This window comes from Physella acuta, unplaced genomic scaffold, assembly GCF_028476545.2.
Source record: "Physella acuta isolate Inbredline_101_S28 unplaced genomic scaffold, ASM2847654v3 ptg000476l, whole genome shotgun sequence".
Taxonomy (NCBI): domain Eukaryota; kingdom Metazoa; phylum Mollusca; class Gastropoda; family Physidae; genus Physella; species Physella acuta.
Window position 1 is genome coordinate 1,380,718 of NW_026731995.1, and position 25,805 is coordinate 1,406,522.

General features: G+C 47.5%; 2 protein-coding genes across 2 annotated transcripts; both read left to right on the forward strand.

The window, feature by feature from the left end:
* The first annotated feature begins 1,156 nt into the window (after nt 1–1,156).
* LOC131944021 (uncharacterized) lies at nt 1,157–9,086 on the forward strand. Its single transcript, XM_059304462.1, has 3 exons — nt 1,157–1,209; nt 3,282–3,537; nt 8,931–9,086. Exons 1-3 carry the CDS (start codon nt 1,157–1,159, stop codon nt 9,084–9,086), a joined length of 465 nt encoding a protein of 154 aa, XP_059160445.1.
* An 8,237-nt stretch (nt 9,087–17,323) lies between these two features.
* Nucleotides 17,324–25,046, forward strand: LOC131944022 (receptor-type guanylate cyclase gcy-6-like). Its single transcript, XM_059304463.1, has 9 exons — nt 17,324–17,408; nt 18,101–18,235; nt 18,483–18,629; nt 18,740–18,805; nt 19,009–19,127; nt 23,284–23,408; nt 23,785–23,883; nt 24,478–24,569; nt 24,846–25,046. The coding sequence occupies exons 2-9, from the start codon at nt 18,143–18,145 to the stop codon at nt 25,044–25,046; spliced, it is 942 nt and encodes a 313-aa protein (XP_059160446.1). The 5' UTR covers nt 17,324–17,408; nt 18,101–18,142.
* The last annotated feature ends 759 nt before the right edge of the window (nt 25,047–25,805 follow it).

Genomic DNA, 25,805 nt, shown 5'->3' on the forward strand with positions numbered 1-25,805 from the left:
GTCTATAGCTTGTCTATAGCTGGTCTATAGCTTGTCTACAGCTGGTCTATAGCTGGTCTACAGCTGGTCTACAGCTGGTCTACATACAGCTGGTCTATAGCTTGTCTACAGCTGGTCTATAGCTGGTCTACAGCTGGTCTATAGCTGGTCTATAGCTGGTCTATAGCTTGTCTACAGCTGGTCTATAGCTGGTCTACAGCTGGTCTACAGCTGGTCTACATACAGCTGGTCTACAGCTGGTCTACAGCTGGTCTATAGCTGGTCTACAGCTGGTCTATAGCTGGTCTATAGCTGGTCTATAGCTTGTCTACAGCTGGTCTATAGCTGGTCTACAGCTGGTCTACAGCTGGTCTACATACAGCTGGTCTATAGCTGGTCTACATACAGCTGGACTACAGCTGGACTACAGCTTGTTTGGTGTGTGTTTGATAATTGTTTAATGTCGGAACATCCCATCAACCTTTTAAAAAAGGAAAACTAAATATTTGATCAGCTTTTAGTCTAATTAACTCATCTGTGTTTAATCAAAGGAAAAATTTTAAGCTGCATTTTCAAAGGTAAAATTAGTGTGTAAAATTTCTGTAAAAATTGTTGAAAAAGTAAGATTTGTTTCTAATTTTTTCAAATGGGGCGGATTTGTTGCTAGCAATGGTCACTCCGTGCAGTTCATTACAGCCACATTAGTGATATGCTAATGGCGCGAGCTGTTTGAATAGTCGCCCAATGAGGAAGCCGTCCATTTCCTGACGTCCAGTTCTCGTCTGCTTCTATACACCGCTGATCCCAGAACAGGTGCATTCTGGGATATCGTGACGTATGCAGCAGATATCGTGACGTATGCAACAGATATCGTGACGTATGTAGCAGATATCGTGACGTATGCAGCAGATATCGTGACGTGTGCAGCAGATATCGTGACGTATGTAGCAGATATCGTGACGTATGTAGCAGATATCGTGACGTATGCAGCAGATATCGTGACGTATGCAGCAGATATCGTGACGTGTGCAGAAGATATCGTGACGTATGTAGCAGATATCGTGACGTATGCAGCAGATATCGTGACGTGTGCAGAAGATATCGTGACGTATGCAGCAGATATCGTGACGTATGTAGCAGATATCGTGACGTATGTAGCAGAGTCCCAGGATTCAAAATGGAGTTAAGTGACAACGAGCAGACGACGGATGCACGGGTGCAAGTTTTCAGGTGCTTACATTACTTGTTTTATGGGCCGACCTTGAATCTGTCGCAATACAGGGGAAGTAGAGGACTCCTGTACCAAAAGCTTTGCCCGTGTGACTGTCACGGAACCTGTCCGCCTTACTTCGTCCGTCTTCTCGGTAAATGCCAGGTACTGGTTTAAACTGAGTAGACTAGCTTCTCTAAAGTGGACCCTCTGCGACAGGTTATGTAGATCTAAATTTAATCTCAGGTGAATTTATCACACGTTTATTGTTTGTTGGATATAACCATGTATCTATGTTGTGTACGATACAGCTTAACCAAGATATAAACTTAGTAAAGAACTCGGCTAATACGGACCTTAGTTTATCACTAACTGATCTCTAACCGATCAAAAACCGATCGATAACCGATCACTGACTTCGGCTGCTAACCCTAGTTGTGTTGCTGGAAACGTTGTATCATTGTTCCTGCTGGTGTCTGATGGTGTTACTGAGGATGTTGTATCAATGATCTTGCTGGTAAAGAGAACCTCCTCATAACGTTCGATAACTGCACGAGCAGGGGGATAACTCCCCCATAAGGGACACAATCAAGCGGCATCGCTACAACAAACTTCCCCAGAGTTGATAAAGTTCCCCTTCCTTGAAGTTTCCTGGTTGCCATGGCGACAGCTGCAAGTACACAACGAACCGTGCAATGTTTGGGTAAATCAAAGACTCTCAGATCCGATTGTTGAGAAATATGGCCACAGTAGCCTGTAATTAGCCTGCACTTTGTAATATCTTTGTAGGCACGTGATCTTGGTCATGAGATTGTCTTTTTAGAATCGTCAAAGTACACTTTGTTATTAGGGTGTTCTAATTTCTTCCCTTTTGTTAGACCCCCACCCGACCCCCACCCACCTCCCCTAATTTCGAAACATCTTCCGCCTCTCAGTGTCTTGTATCTTATTGAAATGTCAACAAATCTCAGATCTGTATAGTGCTAGCATGTATCACGCTAATTTTTAGCGCCGTGCTAGTTTTTGTTTTATTGCAAACCAATATATGTCAACATAAAAATAGCTATCCTTAGAATTATATATATATATATATATATATATATATATATATATATATATATATATATATATATATATATATATATATATATATATATGTATTTGTATATAACATAAGCGCAGGTAGACAGCAAGATTATCTTGTGCTATACAGATCAATATGAAACGAACGTTGGTGTAAAAACCATAGCATCTTGTGACCGTAAATGAACGTGACCTGAAGGTTAAAGGTTCACTTCGATATGGTTGCCATGGCGACATTGGCTCGAGTCACGGTATATAGACCAGTGGTCATGTGACTCAACTGTTACATGTTTTGTTTTAGTGATATTGGGCGGTTTGACTGTTTGTAACAACACTAGTCTTAAATGTCTGTTGTGTGTCAATGTCTGCCACTAGTGTAAAATGTCTGCCTCTAGTGTAACACTAAATGTCTGCCTGTAGTGTAAAATGTCTGCCTCTAGTGTAAAATTTCTGCCTCTAATGTAAAATGTCTGCCTCTAGTGTAAAATGTCTGTCTCTAGTGTAACACTAAATGTCTGCCTGTAATGTAAAATGTCTGCCTCTAGTGTAAAATGTCAGCCTCTAGTGTAAAATGTCTGCCTGTTGTGTAAAATGTCTGCCTGTAGTGTAAAATGTCTGCATCTAGTGTAAAATGTCTGCCTCTAGTGTCAAATGTCTGCCTCTAGTGTCAAATGTCTGCCTCTAGTGTCAAATGTAAAATGTCTGCCTCTAGTGTCAAATGTCTGCCTCTAGTGTAAGATGTAAAATGTCTGCCTCTAACCCCAGTGTAAGACTAAAATGTCTGCCTCTACCCCCAGTGTGAGCCTAAAATGTCTGCCTCTACCCCCAGTGTGAGCCTAAAATGTCTGCCTCTACCCCCAGTGTGAGCCTAAAATGTCTGCCTCTACCCCCAGTGTGAGCCTAAAATGTCTGCCTCTACCCCCAGTGTGAGCCTAAAATGTCTGCCTCTACCCCCAGTGTGAGCCTAAAATGTCTGCCTCTAGTGTCAAATGTCTGCCTCTACCCCCAGTGTGAGCCACAAGATGAGCCCGTGGACCAAGGAGAACCCTCACTACGGAGCCTTCCATAAAGTGCATCAGCGTGACCCCCATGACCTTGACCTCCAGCGTGACCCCCATGACCTTGACCTCCAGCGTGACCCCCTTGACTGTGATCACGGAGAGATCTACTCCTCCACCCATTTGGGGGTCGAGGGTCAGGTGGGGGTCGAGGGTCAGAACTGCTGCTACGCTGACCCCGTTTCAAACAGGGGTCGCTTTTTGCAGGTAGGTCATTAATCTTCTTGTATCTTCATTCATTAACTAATGAACGTGTTTGATAGCGTATTGCCTTCCATCTCTTCATGAATACTAGACCACGCCGACCCCTTAGACAGGCCGACCCCTTAGATAGGCCGACCCCTTAGACAGGCCGACCCCTTACGCCGACCCCTTAGACTGGCCGACCCCTTAAACAGGCCGACCCCTTAGGCCGACCCCTTAGACAGGCCGACCCCTTAGACTGGCCGACCCGTTAAACAGGCCGACCCCTTACGCCGACACCTTAGACAGGCCATTAAAAACATGGACATTGGTAGCAAATACGCATATAATTTCTTGAAATGTGATTCCATATTAAACAGCTTAAGGGTTTCTTTCATATATTTTTCTCCGGTGTGAGGGTGGATGTAGAGATACATTGTGGTGCACTGCCCCCTCCCCGCCCCCTATCTCCGGAGAAATGCCTTAAAGAACCTTCATAGAATGTAGGTCACTGTCTGTTATGTGTTCAATTGTGTTTTGTGTCACCCCCCTCCCCCCCCAAAAAAAAAACCATCTTAGTTTCTGACCGGTTGAGATAATCTGCGTGAGTTAATCTACTGTAATCTACCTTAATCTGCCGTAATCAAGCCGTGACTATAGAAACATGGCAGCAATCTAAAGCTAAGTGAAAAGTACTGAGGTTAAAATCTTATATCCTCGTCATCACATTCATTTAATTAGCGCCACTCCACTCTATCACATGAAATTAGCGCCACTCTAACACGTGAAGTTAACGCCACAACAAATGTAACACCACCTAACAAATCTAACACGTCACCTTTGTAGAACCTATACCATGGCAATCGTATGAGGTTATAATGAATATCAGCAATAACAAATTTAAACAACATAACCTAACCAACATCCAACATAACCTAACCAAATGCCAATATAACCTAACCAACATCCAACATAACCTAACCAAATGCCAATATAACCTAACCAACATCCAACATAACCTAACCAAATGCCAATATAACCTAACCAACATCCAACATAACCTAACCAACAACCAACATAACCTAACCAACAACCAACATAACCTAACCAACATAACCTAACCAATAGCCAACATAACCTAACCAACAACCCACATAACCTAACCAACATAACCTAACCAATAGCCAACATAACCTAACCAACATAACCTAACCAACAGCCAACATAATCTAACCAACAACCAACATAACCTAACCAACATAACCTAACCAACAACCAACATAACCTAACCAACAACCAACATAACCTAACCAGCAGCCAACATAACTTAACCAACAACCAACATAACCTAACCAATAGCCAACATAACCTAACCAACATAACCTAACCAACAACCAACATAACCTAACCAATAGCCAACATAACATAACCAACAACCAACATAACCTAACCAACAACCAACATAACCTAACCAACATAACCTAACCAATAGCCAACATAACCTAACCAACAACCAACATAACCTAACCAACAACCAACATAACCTAACCAATAGCCAACATAACCTAACCAACAACCAACATAACCTAACCAACAACCAACATAACCTAACCAACATAACCTAACCAACAGCCAACATAACCTAACCAACATAACCTAACCAACATAACCTAACCAACATCCAACATAACCTAACCAACAACCAACATAACCTAACCAGCAGCCAACATAACCTAAGCAACATAACCTAACCAACAACCAACATAACCTAACCAGCAGCCAACATAACCTAACCAACATAACCTAACCAACATCCAACATAACCTAACCAACAACCAACATGACCTAACCAACAACCAACATAACCTAACCAACATCCAACATAACCTAACCAACAACCAACATAACCTAACCAACAACCAACATGACCTAACCAACAACCAACATAACCTAACCAACATCCAACATAACCTAACCAACATCCAACATAACCTAACCAACAGCCAACATAACCTAACCAACATAACCTAACCAACAGCCAACATAACCTAACCAACATCCAACATAACCTAACCAACAGCCAACATAACCTAACGAAGCCAGCCCACTTAGACACCTAGCTTGTATACAACTCAAATCAATCAACCAAAATAGCTGGGTCTAAGAGAGACAAGTACTTTCAGGATCCTAATTAGCCTGCCATTGCTGTCCAAAGGTCGATGACCTTGAAAACGAAAGGGTTCCATCAAAGCTGACCCCAATCAGCCACCGTTGGTCACGTGTGGAGGTAATGACGCGGAACGGCGCGTGACGGACAGATCTATATCCGTCATCTGACATGACGCATGACGCGACACGACAAGAGAGTCAGTGACCCTGGTGGTACCAGTGTTTCTCAAAACATCCCTCTGTGTGTGTGTGAGTGTGAGTGTATGTGTGTGTATGAGTGTGTGTGTGGGAGTGGGAGTGAGCTGTGTGCGTACGTACGTGTGTGTATGCGTTTGTGTGTGTGAGTGTGAGTGGATGAGCTATGTGCGTGTGTGTATGTGTGCGTGTGTGTGTATGTGTGTGTGTGTGTGCGTGTGTGTGTATGTGTGTGTGTGTGTGTGGTACTTGAACCTCATTAATTGAACTGTTTACACAATCGCTTTGACAAACATAACTCTGATTCGTATAATTTGTGAGGCAAAATCTTATAAATAGATTTCTAAATCGACCAATCGGTCACTTAAAACTCGATTATTGAGATGGCTCTAATTTCACCGGTAAAATGAGAGTTTACAGCAAACTTTGTCATGAACAATTTCCCTGCAACTTACTTGCAAGTACCCGATTTAATAGGTGTGGGTAAGAAACAAACAAACAAACAAGACCTACTTTGCTTTTATAGTTTGAAGATTATTTAAAATAACTCGATACCATTATGCCAAACAATTTGATATTTATAAAAGATCGAAAGGAAAAGAAACGAGGAAAGTCATGGGTTTAAAAATTAAGATAAAATGTTGATTTTTTATAATGAGGATAAGCTTCAACGAATCTCGCGATAATTTGTCGCAATAATTTGTCGCGATAATTTGTCGCGATAATTTGTCGCGATAATTTGTCGCGATAATTTGCCGCGATAATTTGTCGCGATAATTTGTCGCGATAATTTGTCTCGATAATTTGTCGCGATAATTTGTCTCGATACTTTGTCGCGATAATTTGTCGCGATAATTTGTCGCGATAATTTGTCGCAATAATTTGTCGCGATAATTTGTCGCGATAATTTGTCGCGATAATTTGTCGCGATAATTTGCCGCGATAATTTGTCGCGATAATTTGTCTTGTGTTTTTAAAGCCACTTATCCCCCTCACTTTCTTGTCTTTGTGGCCACGTATGGCAATCTTCTAATTATTCGATCTAGATTAGACGGGATGCTGTTCTCAGGCTATAGGCCTCGCCAAACAGTTTTTTAATGTGGTTAATCGACAAAGTGTGTGGAACAAAAAATTTCCGACCACAAAAAATCCTTTTAGCCTGTGATTGAAACAAAAACCTTCCATTTTGTGAAAAAGATTTTCTAATTAATTGTTTTCTTTTGGAGAAAGATGCAAATCGCAGCCTTACCCCCCCCCCCCCCTCCACGCTGATAGCTCTGACCAGTGGCTATTTATCTGGCTAAATGAGATAACCGGTTATGTTCCCAGGTGTTGACTTTACATCGGTTTAGAACATGACATCACTAGTTAAATGACAATGGCATCAACAGTATATGACATCATTAGTTAAATGACAATGGCATCAACACTACATGACATCATGAGTTAAATGACAATTGCATCAACACTACATGACATCATTAGTTAAATGACAATGATATCAATAATACATGCCATCATTAGTTAAATGACAATAACATCAGCAGTACATGACATCATTAGCACTCCTCCCCCCCCCCCCCCACCCCGCCACCGCCAGAGATCAAAGAAAACATTCTGAGAGCCACATGAGGACGTGACTGTGATAATTGGACATTGTGCTGGGTTTTCCCGCCATTATTTCACGTCTGGTGGCCTGAGGGATCAACCCCCCCACACACATACCCCCCCCCCCCCCCCAAAGTTTTCTCACTGGCACGGCGGGTAAGCCAGGGGCAATTACTGTTATAAAAAAAGTTGTGGACAATTTTTGACCAACGTTGGTGTATGGCAGGTGTTAGCTACGTCTCTAAGGTAGTGACGTCAATAGGACTGAGGCTGCTCCCAATGAAGTCATAAGGACTGAATTTGGACACAGTGACGTCATAAGGACTGAGGCTGGACCCAATGACGTCATAAGGACCCATTGACTCTGGGACTAACATAAACCACAAGACGACGCAACCATCGAACATTCATTATTTTTTTTCTTCCACTGTTATATTTATTTTTTAAATTTTTATTTTCCGTTAATGATGTCACTGTCATAAGATTAGACAGACCTTTCTATTTAGTTTTGCTGCTTGTTTACAAATGTTGAGTGAATGTTCTTAGAAAAACTGCAATCTTTAACTGGCAAAAGAAATCATTCATTCACTTTTCTAAAAGGATAAGAAAACCCCCAGTTTTCTGTGATTAAAACGGACATGATGTTCTAGAACATTCTCGTTATATGAGTTAATCCAAAGATTGTCACATATTTAGAAATTAAAAATCAAAATATGGAGTCACATGACTTCTACTTTTTCACATTTATTGAACATTATTTTATCCTAGTTATATTTAGCATATTTATAGTGCAGGTTCTTGAGAAGACTTTAGCAGGCACCAATTCCGCAGCCACAAATTCTGGAGACCAAAAAATCGGCATATAAAAATTTCCGCATACAAAAATTCCGCATACAAAAATCCCGCATGACTTCTACTTTTTCACATTTATTGAACATTATTTTATCCTAGTTATATTTAGCATATTTATAGTGCAGGTTCTTGAGAAGACTTTAGCAGGCACCAATTCCGCAGCCACAAATTCTGGAGACCAAAAAATCCGCATATAAAAATTTCCGCATACAAAAATTCCGCATACAAAAATCCCGCAGTCGCAAATTCCGCAAACACAAATTCCGCAGACACAAATTCCGCAGACGAAAATTCCACAGACAAAAATTCCGCAGATACATATTCAACGAACACAAATTCCGCAAACACAAATTCCGCAGACCCAAATTCCGCATACAAAAACCCTGCAGTCGCAAACACAAATTCCGCAGACCCAAATTCCGCAAACACAAATTCCGCAGACCCAAATTCCGCATACAAAAACCCCGCAGTCGCAAACACAAATTCCGCAGACCCAAATTCCGCAAACACAAATTCCGCAGACCCAAATTCCGCATACAAAAACCCCGCAGTCGCAAACACAAATTCCTTAGACCCATTATGTTGATCCCCAGATGTTCCGTGCCATAGCTCTCATGCTAATTCCTCTAATGGCACTGGTCAGTCTGGCCTGCTACTGGATGGTCACAAACGTCATCGTCAAGAGTGACCTTGAGAACGACAAGGTCATGGTCAACAGGGGTCAGACTGTAGGTAAGTACAACATCTAGCGTGTTTTGGTCATCAACATCCATCAGTGGTTGTGCTTCATGTTTCTGTAAATATTGTAAACACGAACACCCATGCATAGACAACACACCTGCATAAATAACACACCTGCATGGACAACACACTTGCATAAATAACACACCTAGACAAATGACACAGATGCTCAAGTACTTGAAAGCCAAAGAATTTTAAAATGTTTTTACATAATTATTGGTGCTTTAATTAACTGATATTCATGACATTTAGTCATTTGATGGCCCACCATATAATGGCCCACCATGTGATGGCCCGTCATATGATGGCCCACCATGTGACGGCCCACCATGTGATGGCCCACCATATAATGGCACACCATGTGATGGCCCAACATGTGACGGCCCAACATGTGATGGCCCACCATATAATGGCACACCATGTGATGGCCCACCATGTGACGGCCCAACATGTGATGGCCCACCATGTGACGGCCCAACATGTGATGGCCCACCATGTGACGGCCCAACATGTGATGGCCCGCCATATGATGGCCCACCATGTGATGGCCCAACATGTGATGGCCCGCCATATGATGGCCCAACATGTGATGGCCCACCATGTGATGGCCCAACATGTGATGGTCCGCCATATTATGGCCCAACATGTGATGGCCCAACATGTGATGGCCCACCATGTGATGGCCCAACATGTGATGGCCCACCATGTGATGGCCCAACATGTGATGGCCCGCCATATGATGGCCCAACATGCGATGGCCCACCATGTGATGACCCAACATGTGATGGCCCGCCATATGATGGCCCAACATGTGATGGCCCAACATGTGATGGCCCAACATGTGCTGGCCCAACATGTGATGGCCCACCATGTGATGGCCCAACATGTGATGGCCCAACATGTGATGGCCCGCCATATGTTGGCCCACCATCTGATGGCCCACCATGTGATGGCCCCCTATGTCTCCACAGGGAGCGTGGCCTACGCCCTCCAGCTGGAACGGGCCAGCGTGATGTACGCACTGGAGGAGAGGAACGTCTCGTTGGTGGGGGACCGCTTCAATGTAGGTCAAGGTCATGTGGGGGATGGGGGGGGGGGGAACCGCTTCAATGTAGGTCAAGGTCATGGGGATGGTGGGGGCCGCTTCAATGTAGGTCAAGGTCATGGGGGGGCTGGTGGGGGGCCGCTTCAATGTAGGTCATGTGGGTGTGGGTGGGGGGGGGGGGTGGTGGGGGACCGCTTCAATGTAGGTCAAGGTCATGGGGGAATGGTGGGGGCCGCTTCAATGTAGGTCAAGGTCATGGGGGGGGCTGGTGGGGGGCCGCTTCAATGTAGGTCATGTGGGTGGGGGTGGGGGGGGGGGGGCTGGTGGGGGACCGCTTCAATGTAGGTCATGTGTGTGTGGGGGGGGGGGGGGGCGCTTCAATGTAGGTCAAGGTCATGGGGGCGGTGGGGGACCGCTTCAATGTAGGTCAAGGTCATGGTGGGCTGGTAGGGGGGGGGGTCGCTTCAATGTAGGTCAAGGTCATGGGGGCTGGTGGGGGACCTCTTCAATGTAGGTCATGTGGGGGACTGCTTCAATGTAGGTCATGTGGGGGGGGGCGCTTCAACGTAGGTCATGTGGGGGGGACCGCTTCAATGTAGGTCATGTGGGGGGGGGGGAGGGTAGGAGTGGGGGACCGCTTCAATGTAGGTCATGTGGGGGGCGCTTCAATGTAGGTCATGTGGGGGGAGGGTGGGAGTGGGGGACCGCTTCAATGTAGGTCATGTGGGGGGACCGCTTCAATGTAGGTCATGTGGGGGACTGCTTCAATGTAGGTCATGTGGGGGGACCGCTTCAATGTAGGTCATGTGGGGTGACCGCTTCAATGTAGGTCATGTGGGGGGGGCGCTTCAATGTAGGTCATGTGGAGGGGGGAGGGGAGAGGGGGTAGGTGGGTTGCAGGGCAGTGGGTGGGTGGTGGGTGGGTTGTGGGTGGGTTGTGCTATTTAAATATTCTCACACACCTGTCTCTTACACACCTGTCTCTGACACACCTGTCTGTAACACATCTGTCTGTAACACACCTGTATCTGACACACCTGTCTCTAACACACCTGTCTGTAACACACCTGTCTGTAACACATCTGTCTGTAACACACCTGTCTCTTACACACCAGTCTCTAACACACCTGTCTGTAACACACCTGTCTCTGACACACCAGTCTCTAACACACCTGTCTGTAACACACCTGTCTCTGACACACCTGTCTCAAACACACCTGTATCTGACACACCTGTCTGTAACACACCTGTCTCTAACACACCTGTCTCTAACACACCTGTCTCTAACACACCTGTCTCAAACACACCTGTATCTGACACACCTGTCTGTAACACACCTGTCTCTAACACACCTGTCTGTAACACACCTGTATCTGACACACCTGTCTCTAACACACCTGTCTGTAACACACCTGTCTGTAACACATCTGTCTGTAACACACCTGTATCTGACACACCTGTCTCTAACACACCTGTCTGTAACACACCTGTCTGTAACACATCTGTCTGTAACACACCTGTATCTGACACACCTGTCTCTAACACACCTGTCTGTAACACACCTGTCTGTAACACATCTGTCTGTAACACACCTGTATCTGACACACCTGTCTGTAACACACCTGTCTCTAACACACCTGTCTGTAACACACCTGTATCTGACACACCTGTCTCTAACACACCTGTCTGTAACACACCTGTCTGTAACACACCTGTCTGTAACACACCTGTCTCTAACACACTTGTACATGCCACCAGAACACAGACAAGGCCATCCGAGAGTCAGCCTCCTACCCCACTAAATGTTTCGCTGACCCTGAGGTTTTCATCCTGCAACTCTGGGAGCACAGGAACCAGATCGTCATGAACACAACCATCAAGTCCACTCACAACGAGGTTGGCTACTACAGGTAGGTCAGTGGGCTACTACAGGTAGGTCAATGGGCTAGTACAGGTAGGTCAGTGGGCTACTACAGGTAGGTCAGTGGGCTACTACAGGTAGGGCAATGGGCTAGTACAGGTAGGTCAGTGGGCTACTACAGGTAGGTCAGTGGGCTACTACAGGTAGGTCAGTGGGCTAGTAAAGTTAGGTCAGTGGGCTACTACAAGTAGGTCAGTGGGCTACTACAGTCAGGTCAGTGGGTTAATGACCTTTATAGATTACTTTAACTCTCCCAGCGAGTCTTCGAAATGTTTTAACCTTGACCCATGACCTCTCGTGACCTCGCGTGACCCCGTATAATCTCTACCAACTCTTTACTTACAATTCACGTCCGACGGACGAAAATTGGATCTGTCAAACAGTTGATGAGATCGTTGAATGACCTGGACTTATGATTTCTATTAAGTCTAGGTCACCCGCCTCCATTTCATATTCCTCCATGACAGCTGATTAAAGGCGTACATGGGGGGGGGGGGGGGGCTCTACCGCCCTGGGCCAAGGCAGATCTTCACTATTTACAATTTGTATGGGGGAAAGGGGGGATGGTTATGAATCTGTGACGTCAGAAACTGAAAGACAAAAAAAAGTTTGGCTGACACAAGATATGGGGTGGCTGCTGGCTGTATGCTGGCTGTATGCTGTATGCTGGCTGTGTGCTGGCTGTATGCTGTATGCTGGCTGTATGCTGACTGTATGCTGGCTGTATGCTGGCTGTATGCTGGCTGTATGCTGGCTGTATGCTGGCTGTATGATGGCTGTATGATGGCTGTATGCTGGCTGTATGCTGGCTGTATGCTGGCTGTATGCTGTATGCTGGCTGTGTGCTGGCTGTATGCTGTATGCTGGCTGTATGCTGTATGCTGGCTGTATGCTGACTGTATGCTGGCTGTATGCTGGCTGTATGCTGGCTGTATGCTGGCTGTATGCTGGCTGTATGCTGGCTGTATGCTGGCTGTATGCTGGCTGTATACTGTATGCTGGCTGTATGGTGGCTGTATGCTGGCTGTATGTTGGCTGTATGCTGGCTGTATACTGTATGCTGGCTGTATGGTGGCTGAATGCTGGCTGTATGCTGGCTGTATGCTGGCTGTATGGTGGCTGTATGCTGGCTGTATGCTGGCTGTATGCTGGCTGTATGCTGGCTGTATGCTGAATGCTGGTTTTATGCTGGCTGTATGCTGGCTGTATGCTGTCTGTATGCTGGCTGTATGCTGTCTGTATGCTGAAGGCTGGTTTTATGCTGGCTGTATGCTGGCTGTATGCTGTCTGTATGCTGGCTGTATGCTGTCTGTATGCTGAATGCTGGTTTTATGCTGGCTGTATGCTGGCTGTATGCTGTCTGTATGCTGGCTGTATGCTGTCTGTATGCTGAATGCTGGTTTTATGCTGGCTGTATGCTGGCTGTATGCTGTCTGTATGCTGGCTGTATGCTGTCTGTATGCTGAATGCTGGTTTTATGCTGGCTGTATGCTGGCTGTATGCTGTCTGTATGCTGAATGCTGGTTTTATGCTGGCTGTATGCTGGCTGTATGCTGTCTGTATGCTGGCTGTATGCTGTCTGTATGCTGAATGCTGGTTTTATGCTGGCTGTATGCTGGCTGTATGCTGGCTGTATGCTGTCTGTATGCTGAATGCTGGTTTTATGCTGCATACTGGCTGTATTCCGCTTGATACAATTCATTGTTAATTGGCGTTTTACACCCCCCCCCTTTCGCTGCTGTCTAACTGTCCACAGCCGTTTCACCAAGTTCTATTCCCCACAGCCGTTTCACCAAGTTCTAAAACTATTCCCCACAGCCGTTTCACCAAGTTCTATTCCCCACAGCCGTTTCACCAAGTTCTAAAACTATTCCCAACAGCCGTTTTACCAAGTTCTAAAACTATTCCCCACAGCCGTTTTACCAAGTTCTAAAACTATTCCCCACAGCCGTTTCACCAAGTTCTATTCCCCCCAGCCGTTTCACCAAGTTCTAAAACTATTCCCCACAGCCGTTTTACCAAGTTCTAAAACTATTCCCCACAGCCGTTTCACCAACTTCTAAAACTATTCCCCACAGCCGTTTTACCAAGTTCTAAAACTATTCCCCACAGCCGTTTCACCAAGTTCTATTCCACACAGCCGTTTCACCAAGTTCTATTCCCCCACAGCCGTTTCACCAAGTTCTATTCCCCACAGCCGTTTCACCAAGTTCTATTCCCCCACAGCCGTTTCACCAAGTTCTGTTCCCCACAGCCGTTTCACCAAGTTCTATTCCCCCACAGCCGTTTCACCAAGTTCTATTCCCCACAGCCGTTTCACCAAGTTCTATTCCACACAGCCGTTTCACCAAGTTCTATTCCCCACAGCCAATTCACCAAGTTCTATATCCCACAGCCGTTTCACCAAGTTCTATATCCCACAGCCGTTTCACCAAGTTCTATATCCCACAGCCGTTTCACCAAATTCTATTCCCCACAGCCGTTTCACCAAGTTCTATTCCCCACAGCCGTTTCACCAAGTTCTATATCCCACAGCCGTTTCACCAAGTTCTATTCCCCACAGCCGTTTCACCAAGTTCTATTCCCCACAGCCGTTTCACCAAGTTCTATATCCCACAGCCGTTTCACCAAGTTCTATTCCCCACAGCCGTTTCACCAAGTTCTATTCCCCACAGCCGTTTCACCAAGTTCTAAAACTATTCCCCACAGCCGTTTCACCAAGTTCTAAAACTATTTCCCACAGCCGTTTCACCAAGTTCTAAAACTATTCCCCACAGCCGTTTCACCAAGTTCTATTCCCCACAGCCGTTTCACCAAGTTCTATTCCCCACAGCCGTTTCACCAAGTTCTATTCCCCACAGCCGTTTCACCAAGTTCTATTCCCCACAGCCGTTTTACCAAGTTCTATTCCCCACAGCCGTTTCACCAAGTTCTAAATCCCACAGCCGTTTCACCAAGTTCTATTCCCCACAGCTGTTTCACCAAGTTCTATTCCCCACAGCCGTTTCACCAAGTTCTATTCCCCACAGCTGTTTCACCAAGTTCTAAATCCCACAGCCGTTTCACCAAGTTCTATTCCCCACAGCCGTTTCACCAAGGTCTATTCCCCACAGCCGTTTCACCAAGTTCTATATCCCACAGCCGTTTCACCAAGTTCTATTCCCCACAGCCGTTTCACCAAGTTCTATTCCCCACAGCCGTTTCACCAAGTTCTATTTCCCACAGCCGTTTCACCAACTGTTTCCTGGAGGTGCTGATGGGTCTGGCCAAAGACATGAACCACGGGAGTGTCTGGCAGGATTACGTCAGCTACAAGATGATGTTGAAGGCCCAGGAGAGCGTGGGCGTGCTGCTGTCTGTTGGCATCTCGTTCTTTGAGGTTTGTTTCTACTGAGATGTCTGCCTTTACCAGTCTGTCTTTACCTGTCTTCCTTTACCTGTCTGTCTTTACCTGTCTGTCTTTACCTGTCTGTCTTTACCTGTCTGCCTTTACCTGTCTGTCTTTACCTGTCTACCTTTACCTGTCTACCTTTACCTGTCTGTCTTTACATGTCTGTCTTTACCCGTCTGTCTTTACCTGTCTGCCTTTACCTGTCTACCTTTACCTGTCTACCTTTACCTGTCTGTCTTTACATGTCTGTCTTTACCTGTCTGTCTTTACCTGTCTGCCTTTACATGTCTGTCTTTACCTGTCTGCCTTTACCTGTCTGTCTTTACCTGTCTGTCTTTACATGTCTGTCTTTACCTGTCTGCCTTTACCTGTCTGTCTTTACCTGTCTGTCTTTACCTGTCTGTCTTTACCTGTCTGTCTTTACCTGTCTGCCTTTACATGTCTGTCTTTACCTGTCTGCCTTTACCTGTCTGTCTTTACCTGTCTGTCTTTACATGTCTGTCTTTACCTGTCTGTCTTTACCTGTCTGTCTTTACCTGTCTGCCTTTACCTGTCTGTCTTTACCTGTCTGTCTTTACCTGTCTGCCTTTACCTGTCTGTCTTTACCTGTCTACCTTTACCTGTCTGCCTTTACCTGTCTGCCTTTACCTGTCTGCCTTTACTTGTCTGTCTTTACCTGTCTGCCTTAACCTGTCTACCTTTACCTGTCTGCCTTTACCTGTCTACCTTTACCTGTCTGTCTTTACCTGTCTGACTTACATGTACATAAGATGACTCACATTGTGACCATTTGTTACACGGCTGTTGTTGTTTTGGAGGTCCGTGTAATAGCTTGGACAATTTTTTTTCCCTATATGGGTTATTTCCATCATCTTTCCTCCCTCCCCAGGTGGGTAACTTGGTGCTCTCCTCCCCTCCCCAGGTGTGTAATTTAATGCCCCCCCTCCCCTCCCCAGGTAGGTAACTTAATGTCCCCCCTCCCCTCCCCAGGTGGGCTACCTGTCAGAGCGTGACTACAACTTGCTAAAGGCTGAGGACGTGGCCTCCGAGAAGTATCTGGAGATCGCCATGCTCTTCTCGCCCTTCGCTGCCAGACTGTACGAGGACTTTAATAGGTCAAGGTCAGAGATCTTCCAGGACATGGAGGAGTACAAGGTCATTTGGAAGGTACTTCCGGTCTTGAGAGTTTATTGATGTATTTGTAACTAGTCAACCGTGACAGTCCTTGAGGCACATATGTTACGTCATAAAATGCCTAGTTCGTGACGTCATCGAATCGGTTGCCTAGTTGCAAATACATCAATACATCAAATACATCAAATACATTAAATACACCAAATACACAAAAGAAATCGTACCTCCTCTAAATAAAACTACCTTAACTCCCCTACATAAAACAAACATCACCCCCCCCCCTTACACAAAACAAACCTTACCTCCTCTTACATAAAACAAATCTTACCTCCCCTACATAAAAGAAACCTTACCTCCCCAACATAAAACAAATCTTACCTCCCCTACTTAAAACACACATTACCTCCCCTACATAAAAGAAATCTTACCTCCCCTACATAAAACAAACATTACCTCCCCTACATAAAACAAACATTACCTCCCCTACATAAAACAAACATTACCTCCCCTACATAAAACAAACATTACCTCCCCTACATAAAACAAACATTACCTCCCCTACATAAAACAAACATTACCTCCCCTACATAAAACAAACATTACCCCCCCTACATAAAACAAACATTACCTCCCCTACAAAAAATAAACCTTACCTCCCCTACATAAAACAAACATTACCTCCCCTACATAAACAAATTTTGCCTACAAGAAATGATTACGTCCCCTTACAGCAGAACAATGTGTCTGACCCGAGTCCCGAGAAGGGGAGACGATTCCACAAAAGTGTCAAAGGATATTTTAAACTGTTGGCCAACATCAGCAAGGAGCTCAGCAATAAGGTAAACATTTTCTCTAAGGTAAACATTTTCTCTAAGGTAAACATTTTCTCTAAGGTAAACATTTTCTCTAAGGTAAACATTTTCTCTAAGGTAAACATATTCTCTAAGGTAAACATTTTCTCTAAGGTAAACATTTTCTCTAAGGTAAACATTTTCTCTAAGGTAAACATTTTCTCTAAGGTAAACATTTTCTCTAAGGTAAACATTTTCTCTAAGGTAAACATATTCTCTAAGGTAAACATTTTCTCTAAGGTAAACATTTTCTCTAAGGTAAACATTTTCTCTAAGGTAAACATTTTCTCTAACTCACTCAAAGGTAAACATTTTCTCTTAACTCTCTCAGGTTTCTTTCATATCTCAGTGAAAGCTAAAACCCCCAAAATGTATCCCCCCCCCCCCCCTCCCGTCATTTATTTATTCTCTGACAATGTTACCAGGAAATCAAAGATGTTGAAAATTGTTCTATTTTCGGCGTGTAAAGTGCTAACCATCAAACAGCAACTTTCAATTGTTTCGTGTTATTTGATTTGCAAGTTGTGTTTTTTCTTTAACAATACGTTTCATCTAGGAATTTTAAAAAGCTAAAACTAAATTCACTATTGATTTACATGTTAAGAATGAAAGATGAAGCCGAGGATTTAACAACGAATTGGTGATTGAACTAAAAAGTTGATGAGTTTCTGATGTTGCAGGTGATTGAAAAAGTTGATGAGGAAATCGCCACGTCAATCAACATGATGGTGGTGGCATGTATGGTGTTCATCTGTGTCCTCATCATGACACCAATACTGGTCAAACTCATGCACACCTTGACCATGTCCATTCAGGTGAGACAAACTCATGCCCAGAACTAGCACCCCCCCCCCCCCCTTATGTTCCAGAACTAACCCCCCCCCCTTATGTTCCAGAACACCCCCCCCCCCCCCTTATGTTTTAGAACTAACCCCCCCCCCCTAATGTTCCGGAACTAACCCCCCCCCCGTTATGTTCCAGAACTAACCCCCCCCCTTATGTTCCAGAACTAACCCCCCCCCCCCTTATGTTCCAGAACTAACCCCTCCCCTTATGTTCCAGAACTACGCCATCGAGGCCTCCCACAAGTCCCAGCAGCTGATCATAGAGAAACAGCGCTCAGACAGTCTGCTGTACCAGATGTTGCCCAAGTCCGTGGCCCAGCAGCTCAAGATGCACAAAACGGTTAACGCAGAATTTTATGAGCAGGTTTGTTTTGCGGTCAAAGGGAAACAACCGCACAAAAACAATTTGAATTTGAAAGAATTTGGTTATTTCCCTTGCACGCTGAAAACTAAAAATGTCATCTCTTCCTACAGGTGACCTTGTTCTTCAGTGACATTGTCGGCTTCACCGAGATCTCTGCGGCCAGCTCACCTTTACAGGTGGTGACTTTAATCTTATCTCATTAGCTTAATTAACAGATAATTGGTGACCCTTTTTAAATTAAATTGCTTTTTTTATAAAGTAGTACTTGCCGTCTTTAGCAAATTCTTAAAACAACCAAATGGTGACCTCATGAGACTGTTGACAGGTGGTGACTTTCCACTTTGCAGGTGGTGATATGTGGTGACTTTTCCTTCTACAGGTGGTGATCCTACTGAACAAGCTGTACCAAATCTTTGACGACATACTTGACCACTATGACGTGTACAAGGTGGAAACTATTGGGGATGCTTACATGGTGGTCAGTGGGCTACCTAACAGGTGGGTCAGTGGGTCAGTGGGTCAGTGGGTCAGTGGGTCAGTGGGTCAGTGGGTCAGTGGGCTACCTAACAGGTGGGTCAGTGGGTCAGTGGGTCAGTGGGTCAGTGGGTCAGTGGGCTACCTAATAGGTGGGTCAGTGGGTCAGTGGGTCAATGGGCTACCTAACAGGTGGGTCAGTGGGCTACCTAACAGGTGGGTCAGTGGGCTACCTAACAGGTGGGTCAGCGGGCTACCTAACAGGTGGGTCAGTGGGCTACCTAACAGGTGGGTCAGCGGGCTACCTAACAGGTGGGTCAGTGGGTCAGTGGGTCAGTGGGTCAGTGGGTCAGTGGGTCAGTGGGTCAGTGGGTCAGTGGGTCAGTGGGTCAGTGGGTCAGTGGGTCAGTGGGCTACCTAACAGGTGGGTCAGTGGGTCAGTGGGTCAATGGGCTACCTAACAGGTGGGTCAGTGGGCTACCTAACAGGTGGGTCAGTGGGCTACCTAACAGGTGGGTCAGTGGGTCAGTGGGTCAGTGGGCTACGTAACAGTTGGGTCAGTGGGTCAGTGGGTCAGTGGGTCAGTGGGTCAGTGGGCTACCTAACAGGTGGGTCAGTGGGTCAGTGGGTCAGTGGGTCAGTGGGTCAGTGGGCTACCTAACAGGTGGGTCAGTGGGTCAGTGGGTCAGTGGGTCAGTGGGTCAGTGGGCTACCTAACAGGTGGGTCAGTGGGTCAGTGGGTCAATGGGCTACCTAACAGGTTAGTCAGTGGGCTACCTAACAGGTGGGTCAGTGGGCTACCTAACAGGTGGGTCAGTGGGTCAGTGGGTCAATGGGCTACCTAACAGGTGGGTCAGTGGGCTACCTAACAGGTGGGTCAGTGGGCTACCTAACAGGTGGGTCAGTGGGCTACCTAACAGGTGGGTCAGTGGGCTACCTAACAGGTGGGTCAGTGGGCTACCTAACAGGTGGGTCAGTGGGTCAGTGGGTCAATGGGTCAGTGGGTCAGTGGGCTACCTAACAGGTGGGTCAGTGGGCTACCTAACAGGTGGGTCAGTGGGCTACCTAACAGGTGGGTCAGTGGGCTACCTAACAGGTGGGTCAGTGGGCTACCTAACAGGTGGGTCATTTGGCTATCTAACAGGTGGGTCAGTGGGCTACCTAACAGGTGGGTCAGTGGGTCAGTGGGCTACCTAACAGGTTGGTCAGCGGGTCAGTGGGCTACCTAACAGGTGGGTCAGTGGGCTACCTAACAGGTGGGTCATTTGGCTATCTAACAGGTGGGTCAGTGGGCTACCTAACAGGTGGGTCAGTGGGTCAGTGGGCTACCTAACAGGTGGGTCAGTGGGCTACCTAACAGGTGGGTCAGTGGGTCAGTGGGCTACCTAACAGGTGGGTCAGTGGGTCAGTGGGTCAGTGGGTCAGTGGGCTACCTAACAGGTGGGTCAGTGGGTCAGTGGGTCAGTGGGCTACCTAACAGGTGGGTCAGTGGGTCAGTGGGTCAATGGGCTACCTAACAGGTGGGTCAGTGGGCTACCTAACAGGTGGGTCAGTGGGCTACCTAACAGGTGGGTCAGTGGGTCAGTGGGTCAATTGGCTACCTAACAGGTGGGTCAGTGGGCTACCTAACAGGTGGGTCAGTGGGCTACCTAACAGGAGGGTCAGTGGGCTACCTAACAGGTGGGTCAGTGGGCTACCTAACAGGTGGGTCAGTGGGCTACCTAACAGGTGGGTCAGTGGGTCAGTGGGCTACCTAACAGGTGGGTCAGTGGGCTACCTAACAGGTGGGTCAGTGGGCTACCTAACAGGTGGGTCAGTGGGTCAGTGGGTCAATGGGTCAGTGGGTCAGTGGGCTACCTAACAGGTGGGTCAGTGGGCTACCTAACAGGTGGGTCAGTGGGCTACCTAACAGGTGGGTCAGTGGGCTACCTAACAGGTGGGTCAGTGGGCTACCTAACAGGTGGGTCAGTGGGCTACCTAACAGGTGGGTCAGTGGGTCAGTGGGCTACCTAACAGGTGGGTCAGTGGGCTACCTAACAGGTGGGTCAGTGGGTCAGTGGGCTACCTAACAGGTGGGTCAGTGGGCTACCTAACAGGTGGGTCAGTGGGCTACCTAACAGGTGGGTCAGTGGGCTACCTAACAGGTGGGTCAGTGGGCTACCTAACAGGTGGGTCAGTGGGCTACCTAACAGGTGGGTCAGTGGGCTACCTAACAGGTGAGTCAGTGCGTCAGCGGGCTACCTAACAGGTGGGTGAGTGGGCTACCTAACAGGTGGGTCAGTGGGTCAGTGGGCTACCTAACAGGTGGGTCAGTGGGTCAGCGGGCTACCTAACAGGTGGGTCAGTGGGTCAGTGGGCTACCTAACAGGTGGGTCAGTGGGCTACCTAACAGGTGGGTCAGTGGGTCAGTGGGCTACCTAACAGGTGGGTCAGTGGGCTACCTAACAGGTCGGTCAGTGGGCTACCTAACAGGTGGGTCAGTGGGCTACCTAACAGGTGGGTCAATGGGCTACCTAACAGGTGGGTCAGTGGGTCAGTGGTCTACCTAACAGGTAGTCAGTGGATCAGTGGGCTACCTAACAGGTGGGTCAGTGGGCTACCTAACAGGTGGGTCAGTGGGCTACCTAACAGGTGGGTCAGTGGGCTACCTAACAGGTGGGTCAGCGGGTCAGCGGGCTACCTAACAGGTGGGTCAGTGGGTCAGTGGGTCAGTGGGCTACCTAACAGGTGGGTCAGTGGGCTACCTAACAGGTGGGTCAGTGGGCTACCTAACAGGTGGGTCAGTGGGCTACCTAACAGGTGGGTCAGTGGGTCAGTGGGCTACCTAAAAGGTGGGTCAGTGGGCTACCTAACAGGTGGGTCAGTGGGCTACCTAACAGGTGGGTCAGTGGGTCAGTGGGTCAATGGGTCAGTGGGTCAGTGGGCTACCTAACAGGTGGGTCAGTGGGCTACCTAACAGGTGGGTCAGTGGGCTACCTAACAGGTGGGTCAGTGGGCTACCTAACAGGTGGGTCAGTGGGCTACCTAACAGGTGGGTCAGTGGGCTACCTAACAGGTGGGTCAGTGGGTCAGTGGGCTACCTAACAGGTGGGTCAGTGGGCTACCTAACAGGTGGGTCAGTGGGTCAGTGGGCTACCTAACAGGTGGGTCAGTGGGCTACCTAACAGGTGGGTCAGTGGGCTACCTAACAGGTGGGTCAGTGGGCTACCTAACAGGTGGGTCAGTGGGCTACCTAACAGGTGGGTCAGTGGGCTACCTAACAGGTGGGTCAGTGGGCTACCTAACAGGTGAGTCAGTGCGTCAGCGGGCTACCTAACAGGTGGGTGAGTGGGCTACCTAACAGGTGGGTCAGTGGGTCAGTGGGCTACCTAACAGGTGGGTCAGTGGGTCAGCGGGCTACCTAACAGGTGGGTCAGTGGGTCAGTGGGCTACCTAACAGGTGGGTCAGTGGGCTACCTAACAGGTGGGTCAGTGGGTCAGTGGGCTACCTAACAGGTGGGTCAGTGGGCTACCTAACAGGTCGGTCAGTGGGCTACCTAACAGGTGGGTCAGTGGGCTACCTAACAGGTGGGTCAATGGGCTACCTAACAGGTGGGTCAGTGGGTCAGTGGTCTACCTAACAGGTAGTCAGTGGGTCAGTGGGCTACCTAACAGGTGGGTCAGTGGGCTACCTAACAGGTGGGTCAGTGGGCTACCTAACAGGTGGGTCAGCGGGTCAGCGGGCTACCTAACAGGTGGGTCAGTGGGTCAGTGGGTCAGTGGGCTACCTAACAGGTGGGTCAGTGGGCTACCTAACAGGTGGGTCAGTGGGCTACCTAACAGGTGGGTCAGTGGGTCAGTGGGCTACCTAACAGATGGGTCCGTGGGCTACCTAACAGGTGGGTCAGCGGGCTACCTAACAGGTGGGTCAGTGGGTCAGTGGGTCAGTGGGCTACCTAACAGGTGGGTCAGCGAGCTACCTAACAGGTAAGATAGCGGGCTACCTAACAGACGGGTCAGCGGGCTACCTAACAGATGGGTCAGCGGGTCAGCGGGCTACCTAACAGGTGGGTCAGTGGGCTACCTAACAGGTGGGTTAGTGGGCTACCTAACAGGCGGGTCAGCGAACTACCTAACAGGTAAGTTAGCGGGCTACCTACAGCCAGGTTTAACAAGTTACTCTCCCCCCCCCCCCACCCAGGAACGGCAGCGCCCACTGTGCCGAGATCTCACTAATGGCGCTAGAACTTCTCAAGACGACCAGAGATTTTCCCATACCCCACATGCCGGGCAGGACGGTAGAGTTGAGGATTGGATGTCACTCAGGTCAGTGACACATGTCAGTGTCAGGGTCATATGTCAATGTCAGTGGCACACATCAATGTCACATGTTACGTGTCGTCGTCGGTTATCATGTCACATGTCACTGCCACATGTCAGTGTCCGTTGTCAGTGGCACATGTCAGTGTCAGGTGTCACTCAGGTCAGTGCTACATGTCAGTGTTAGATGTCAGGGTCATATGTCAATGTCAGTGGCACATGTCAGTGTCAGGTGTCCTTGTCGTAGTGTTGGTGTCATATGTCAGTCTCACGTGCCTTTTTATTGTGACTATATAAAGTATACAGGTCACATTTCTTGCTATATTATCTATATCCGCCCCTCACCCCCACCCCCCCCACCCCACCCCTCGTGTGTCCACAGGGTCAGCTGTAGCGGGTGTGGTCGGCAACAAAATGCCGAGGTACTGTTTGTTTGGTGACACAGTCAACACGGCCAGTAGGATGGAGTCACACGGACTACGTAAGTCAGAGTCACACGGTCTACGTAAGTCAGAGTCACACGGTCAACGTAAGTCAGAGTCACACGGTCTACGTAAGTCAGAGTCACACTGTCTACGTTAGTCAGAGTCACACGGACTACGTAAGTCAGAGTCACACGGTCTACGTAAGTCAGAGTCACACGGTCTACGTAAGTCAGAGTCACACTGTCTACGTTAGTCAGAGTCACACGGACTACGTAAGTCAGAGTCACACGGTCTACGTAAGTCAGAGTCACACGGTCTACGTAAGTCAGAGTCACACTGTCTACGTTAGTCAGAGTCACACGGACTACGTAAGTCAGAGTCACACGGTCTACGTAAGTCAGAGTCACACGGTCTACGTAAGTCAGAGTCACACAGTCTACGTTAGTCAGTCACACGGTCTACGTAAGTCAGAGTCACACGGTCTACGTAAGTCAGAGTCACACGGATTACGTAAGTCAGAGTCACATGGTTTACTTAAGTCAGAGTCATGTGACTAAGTCCGAGCCACACTTTTCTATTTTAAAATTGTTGCCCCCATTGTAAACGTAATTAAAATGTAATTATCATTAACGATCGCGGCCATTTTTCAGCCAACCGTATCCACATCAGTGTAGACATGAACAAGCTGCTGGTCAAAATACGAGGCTTCACCACAGAGAGGCGGGGGGTCATCGAGATCAAGGTGAGCTTGTTGGGGGTCATCGGGGTCAGGGCGAACTTGTTAGGGATCATCGGGGTCAGGCGAGCTTGTTGGGGGTCAAGGGGTCAGGGTGAGGTTGTTAGGGGGTCATCGAGATCAAGGTGAGATTTTTAGGGGTCATCGGGGTCAGGGTGAGCTTGTTTTGATATAGGTGGATGAACTAACTTTCACACGTTGAATGATCCCCTCCCTCCCCTCCCCATCCCCCCCCCCCCCCCCACCTTCCCCACACGGCTGATGTTTGTTGAACATCCGCAGGGTAAGGGCGAGATGGAGACCTACTGGCTGCTGGCCACTGACCGGCCACTCAGGACGTTGGCCAACGGGGTGGCCCTGCCTGACGTCACTAACAGCAGCGTCATCCTCAAGGTCAAGGCTACCAACCCCCAGAGGTCAGGACCCACCACACTCTCCCCGTCTCATCAAATGGCGTGGGGCGACTTCAACTCAGCTCTGTAGACGTGACCTCGTGATGTCGGCGTGATCACGTGATCTAGCCATGACCACGTGATCTAGCCATGACCACGTGATCTAGCCATGACCACGTGATCTAGCTGTGACCACGTGGAGTAGACGTGATCACGTGACTATTAAATGTAAATTTCTAAGTGCCGAAGTGTGATTTGCCCCTGTATAGTCGAACATTCCAGACCTGTTCTTAGTATGGAAGTGGAACTAGTGGAGTTGTTGGTGGAGTTGTTGGTGGATTTGTTGGTGGATTTGTTGGTGGATTTGTTGGTTGAGTTGTTGGTGGAGTTGTTGGTGGAGTTGTTGGTGGAGTTGTTGGTTGAGTTGTTGGAATTGGTGGAGTAGGTAGAGTTGGTGCTGGACATTGGCTGTTTGAGCCACTAGAGAGGGAACTAGATGACCACTGACATGGTGTAGCCACCTGACAGGATGTAGCCACCTCCACAGGGAACAGAAGATTCTGTAACTACTTCCAGCACCATAAAGAGAGTCGATTTTTATGGATTTATGACGGACACTAGTGCGTGTTAAAGTGGATACTATGGTGGATATTTTGGTGGATGTTATGGTGGACGTTATGGTGGACGTTCCACCAAAAATTAGGCGCCATTAACGATACAATTTCACGGTACAACCCTGGAGCTTTCCGTGACCTTGACCTCAACGATGTGAAATAACGATGAGTGGGTTTAACGTGCCCACGTGCCCAGCATAAAAATATTTGAATCACGTGATTACCTACCAGACAAT